The sequence below is a fragment of the Manihot esculenta genome, chromosome 2 (assembly GCF_001659605.2).
Source record: "Manihot esculenta cultivar AM560-2 chromosome 2, M.esculenta_v8, whole genome shotgun sequence".
Lineage (NCBI taxonomy): Eukaryota > Viridiplantae > Streptophyta > Magnoliopsida > Malpighiales > Euphorbiaceae > Manihot > Manihot esculenta.
In genome coordinates, this window is record NC_035162.2 from 19,739,509 (window position 1) to 19,745,982 (window position 6,474).

The following is a 6,474-nucleotide window of genomic DNA, read 5'->3' on the forward strand; positions in this document are numbered from 1 at the left end:
AGCCACCATGCAAGAGGTTCGGCGGCCGAATGAACCTTCGGCTGCCGAACCTGAGTTCATCCAGAACTCAGCTTCAACGGCAAACCATCTCCTCCTTCCCTTCAATCTCTCCAAACATGCATACTTCAACTATTCCATACACATATACTCAATATATGTTCACAGGGGTCCAAAACTATCTAATAACCCCAAACAACAAAACAAACATAACACATAAACATATAGACATGCATAAATCATCAAAACTACCACTTTTCACCAAAACATGCATCTCCTTCTTAACCCCATAAAACCTTCAGAAAACATATAAACAAGTTCCAAATCTTCACTTACCTCCTGTATAACAAGAAGATGACCAATCCTCACGTGAAGTTTTGGACAAACTCTCCTTCACACACCGTAACCCTTAACACTTAACTTTTATGCACAAAACCTTCAAATACTTAGCAAACCAACAGAAATTCTGTATGAGCTGCTGAAAACACTTGCAGATGAGTCATAAAAGACGTGGCTAATCCATGGCAAAAATCTGAGGCCAACATCTGTCACAAGCCATGACTCAGCTAGCTGGCCAACTCATCATCGGCTGCCCAATCACATACAAGACCATGCAACGTTCGGGGGCCGAACTTGCACTTTGGAAGCCGAACATTGAGCACTTTCGGCGGCCGAACTTATCTTCGGCGGCCGAACTTGGCTCCTCTGCCTTGGTTCATTTCAACTCAAAACTATAAAACTGTAAACCATAAAACACCTCATAACACTTAGAAACCACAACTCCTACCCTTAGATAGAATCCCAACACCCCGGATTCCACCAGACAATAGGAATTCCGGTGCCGGATTCTAGCCGGGTATTACACCCTTAGCTACCAAATCTTGTAACTGCTCTTTCAACTCTCGCAACTCTGCTGGTGCCATCCTGTAGGGAGGAATAGAGATCGGTCTGGCATTAGGCATCAACTCAATCTCGAACTCTATTTCCCTATCCGGTGGCAATCCTGGAAGCTCTTCAGGAAACAAATCTGGGAAGTCTCTAACAACTGGTACTGAGGATGGTTCCCTAACCTGACTGTCTAGCTCTCTCACATAAGCTAGGAACCCCTGACACCCCTTCCGTAACATCCTACGAGCCTGGAGGGCTGATATCAAACCCCTAGGTGTCCCTCTCCTGTCTCCTCTAAAGACACACTCTGACCCATCCTGGTCTCTGACACTGACTACCTTGTCTCTACAGTTCAGGGTAGCATCATACATAGATAACCAGTCCATCCCTAGAATGACATCAAAATCCGTCAACTCTAGAACCACCAGGTCAGCTGGAAGGTATCTACCCTCTATGCACACTGGACTGAACCGACAGACTGACTCTGCCAAAGATGGATCACATTTGGGTCCACTGACCCATAGAGGACACGCTAACTCAGACACCATCAGACCCAACCTCTCTGCAGCTCTAGAAGAAATGAAAGAGTGAGAAGCACCGGGGTCCATTAAAGCATACACCTCTGAACACCCAATGATGAGATTACCTGACACCACCGTGTTCGACGTGTCTGCCTCCTGCTGAGTCAGGGTGAAAATCCGTGCTGGGGCTGACGGACCTGCACCTCGGGAACCCATCCCTGATGAAGAGGCTGCCCCTCTTCCTCTTCCTCTACCACTGCTTGGTGGTAGGGCTGAAGCTACTGGCTGTACTACACTGCCCGCACTCATCTGCTGGGATGGTGCAACCAAAGTCGCCTGAGGACATTCCCGTGCATAATGTCCCTCCTGCCCACATCTATAGCAGGCTGTAGATCCCAACTGACAAGCTCCTCTATGCTGTTTGCCACACCTCTTGCACACTGGAAAATCTGCGCCAGAACTGGAGCCACTACTCATTCCCAGACCCGACTTAAGCCTATTCCAGAACTTGCCTCTCTTTCCTCTGAATTTCTCCCATCTCTTCTTACTTGCACTTGTAGTACTCTGTGAGGAGGAACCTGGTTTAACACCAGAAGACTGTGCCTTGACTACACCTTGACTTATGGCACTGGCCTCCATCTTTCTAGCAGCATCCACAATAGAGTGGAAACTTTCCTTCTCCGCATGAAGAATCAAAGAGAAATACCTGGAATGAAGCCTTGTGGCATATCTCTTTGCCTTCTTCTGATCTGTATCATATGCCTGACCGACATATGGCAACAATTCCAGGAACTTATCTGTATATTCATCAACGCTCATCTCCTCCGTCTGTCTCAACTGCTCAAACTCCACAACCTTGAGTTCCCTGGAACTGTCAGGAAAAGCCCATCCAGCAAATTCGTTGGCGAACTCTTCCCATGTCATACTCTCAAGTCTCGGGTCCACATAGTTCTTGAACCATTCTCTAGCTTTCTTGCACTTTAACGTGAACCCTGCCATCTCAATAGCTCTACCATCATCTGCTCCCAACTCACTTGTTATCATTCTGACTGCACTGAGATACTCAAAGGGATCATCTCCTGTATTGAATTTAGGAGCATCCAACTTTAAGTACTCGGTCATCTTCACCTTACTTCCCCCTGAAGAACTGGGTTGCTGTGCTTCCACAACAGGGGCTACTGGTTCAGGTGGTGGTGGTGGAGGAACTGGTTCCCTCACTTCAGGCTGTACTGGACTTGGATGAACAGGTGGGGGTGGATACATGTGATATGGTGGATAAAAGGAAGGATAGGGCATATATGGCATGTAGGGTGGATATGGGGCAAAGCTGGAGTAATCCGACGTGCCTCCCATCGGATACTCTGGGCCCTGAGGAAAGGGTGGATAACCAAACCCCGAGGCCTGAACGCCTCCCTGGGACTCCCCCATACCTTCTTCTGACCTTCCTACACCCATGCTTACATCTCTACTCTGATCCTCTTCCATCCCACCTCTTTCTTCTACTGACCTTCCCCCTCTGCTTACTCCTCTCCTGCTCTCGTCAGAAGACCTTCTAGGGTCTCGTGACGTTCCTTCCCTGCTTGACCTGTGAGATCTTGCCCTTGGCAAGGCAGGTGGACGAGCAGCTGTACCCTCACTTACAGGTGGGACTCCAGTCAATCTCGCGGATCGACGAGTTCCTCGCATCTTCACTCTCTGGAAAACAACATCACATAACACATCAGCAACACATCCAAAAACACGCACATGCAGAACTCATGGCCTTGCACATCGGCATATAGCGACAGGACTGACATCCTATCCTAGTGGACATGTTTTCCTATGATGCTTGACCTGATAAACCTCTCTATGAGCCCAACTCTCTCTCTATAGGTCCGACCATGTGAACCTAGGGCTCTGATACCAATCTGTAACAGCCCGGAAACCGAACTGCCACCGGCACTAGGATCCAGATCGACTTAAGGTCGCCGGGACCCGTAGTAAGCCTGCTCTCCTGTCTGTATACCTGTGAAATCCCATACATGATCATACATTTTCTGTAAAAACATAAAACTTTTCTTTATTCCAAGGCTTAACCTGTGCATGCACTCTCTCTGTGCTCTACCAATCCCTACTAGAGCTCCTCATGGCTCTAGGCGGATCAATCTCATAATGTTAAGCCTGGTTTTGCTCATAAACATACAACAATAAAGAAACATATATAAACTGATCATGTGACTCCACAAAGGGATTACAAGTCTTATAAGTCAAGCACTATTCTATACACTATACATAAACCTTATCTCTTTAAATTTACATGTCCACACTAGCTATTACACCACTCTGTACTCTTCCTGTACCCTGCTGAATTCTCTCTGACCTCTGAACCTGCACAACTGGAGTTAGGGGAGAGGGATGAGCTACTATAGCCCAGTGAGTAGAATAGTAATAAAATAACAGGTGATAAAACATGCTCTCATGGAATGCAACACATAATCACATCACCTCGGCCGGACGGATCAAAACTCCCTCTATCTCATCTGGGGTACCTAAGTACCATGTGCCTGGTCCCCGTAGGGCTGTTCCAGGTCTTTGTGCTGTGCCTGGTCCCCGTAGGGCTGTTCCAGGTCTTTCCTCTGAGGGCTAATGAATCCTCACGAAGTCCGTGCCGTCTCACATAAGCAATGTACAAGGAGCAATGCCAAGTACAAGGATAAATGCAATGCATCATCTTTGTGTACACTAATGCACTCACCCTATAGCATATTCATGATGCATGAAGCATGATAAAATATTCAGTTCTCAGATTAAAACATTAAGTTAAATTCCACTCACAGGTAGTTATCTCTGAACTGACTCTGCAGGTTCTGACACTGGACTCACTGCTGACTTCCCTGATTCCTCTGGTCCGTACCTACACAGGTGGACTCAAATGAGGGACTAAACTCACTCAAGAACATCTCTAAGAAACTCCCCAAAACCCCTCTAACCAATCCTAAAACCATCACATAAAACATGCAAAAGAAAGCTGGACAGGGCACTTTCGGCGGCAAGTTCGGCGGCCGAAACCCCACTCCAGAGACGAAACTCATGCATGTTCGGCGGCACCTTCGGCGGCCGAAGGTCTCGTCCAGAGACGAAACTCACACACTTTCGGCAGCCGAACTCCCTCTTTCGGCGGCCGAAAGTCTTTGTCTAAACCGAAAGCCTAGCTTTCGGGGGCAACCTTTGGCAGCCGAACTGCCTCCACAAGGGGTTCGGCGGCCGAACCTGGTTTTGCCCGAAGGACAGAACCCTGCTCTGTTTCATGCAAACTTTGCCCAAAAACCTACAAACATGCATATCCACTACTCCCAACTAGCATATACACATATATATGCACAAAGGGGTCTACAACTACCCTAAAACCCCAAACAAACATAGCACCTAACACTTAAACATGTTTGAACACCACCAATCACCAAAAACCTCACCTAAACCTAAACTTGCATACTACCCATACAAACTTCATAAACCCTTTCAAAATCATCAAAGGAGCTCAGGATCTTCACTTACCTCGTACACAACTTGAGGATGAAGGATCCTAACGTGGAGATATGAAGAAAAGCTCTTCCAAAGCTCCAAGCTTCAAAACTTGGTTCTTTTGCTCAAAACCTTCATAAGTCACCAAAACTCTTAAAACTCTTGAAAGATTTGATGAAAATCATGGAAAACATGAAAGTCAACGTAGGAGAGGCTGGAACTCACCTCTGGCTGCAAGTGGAGGAGAAATAACCTCCTTCCACCGACCCTTGGCCCTTTTATAGGTGGCTGGCCAGACCACCTTCGGCAGCCGAACGTGAAGCCGCAACCATGCAATGTTCGGCGGCCGAAAGTGACCTTCGGCGGCCGAACCTTTGCATTTCTCCCTTGTTGCTTTTCTTTCAAAACTCAACTTAAAACAAAACATGAAAACAAGTGAAAACTTTGGAAAACATATGCATTACCCTTCTCGAGGGTTCCGACACCCGAGATTCCACCGGACTACAGGAATTCCGATGCCGGACTCGAGCCGGGTATTACAGTCAGTGCCTATTTGATATGATCTGGGTGTGTTGGTCTGGCCAAATCACTGGGCAGATTGCCTTCTTCGTGGCTTGCAGGGTGTGTATCAATGGGTGTTTCTGGTTCTTGCTCTAGGCTCGGCGGTGGTGGTGGTGAAGGTGTTCTTGGCCGTTTCTGGCCACGGCTGGTAGAAGGGGTGTCTTCTTGAGGCGTTTCGCCTCCCTGGGTGTCCATCGCGACTGTTGGAGAGGTTGGTGGTGGAGCACTCGTCGTTGCCTTGTTTCGCCGGTGATATGTCTGGACGCTCAGTGAGTCGGAGTGCCTGGTCTTTGTTCCCTCGGTTGTTCCTATGTCGGCGTCGTTGGGGACGGGTGGTGGGTTGTCCATGGCTTCCTCATCACTGTCAGTGGGAATGCGGATTGGTCTGGGCATCCCTCGTCTTCTCCACGAGCCGAGGCCGCCGATGGCAACCATCTTGGTTCTAACCATGGTGGTGGTGGTCATCGGTGAGGGTTGTAATCTTGTAGCAGAAAGAGATGAATCAGAGAGACATAGCGTGAGAAAAAAGAAAATAAAAGACAAACTTATTTAAAGTGATTTGGGATAGTTGAACTGCCCTGATCATTAAATGCTTGGTTCTGGCTTTTTTCGGTAGGGTGATTTGGTCAGTGATTTGGGCAAATCATGATAGAGCATAATTTAATCCATTTTATATTGATATTATTGATAATATTTTACATGATTTCTGCTTAATTTAGTGCTTTTGATATTATTTTGCAGAAAATGGTGTAAAAGAACATTTTGGAGAAAATCCCCCTAAAACTGCCTTATTTGAAGCTAAGGAGAGCAAGCCTACCAAGTTGGATTCAAGTCAAACTAAATAAGGAAAGTTTTAAATAAGGAAAGTGGCAAAAATGGAAAGAATATTCAGCCAAAACAATTTGAAATTCAAATTTCAAATCTCCAAGTAGCCTTTTCCTTATTTAAGAAGCCAAGTGACAAGTTGCCATAAATGAAGAGCCAAATAAGAAAAGTATTTTGAAAT

The 6,474-nt window shown here is 46.7% G+C and overlaps 1 protein-coding gene across 1 annotated transcript; it reads right to left on the bottom strand.

Annotated features, from left to right (window-relative positions):
- Positions 1-5,456: 5,456 nt before the first annotated feature.
- LOC122723068 (arginine-glutamic acid dipeptide repeats protein-like) lies at positions 5,457-5,933 on the bottom strand. The gene has a single exon (XM_043953816.1). The coding sequence runs from the start codon at positions 5,931-5,933 to the stop codon at positions 5,457-5,459; it is 477 nt and encodes a 158-aa protein (XP_043809751.1).
- Between the last annotated feature and the right edge of the window lie 541 nt (positions 5,934-6,474).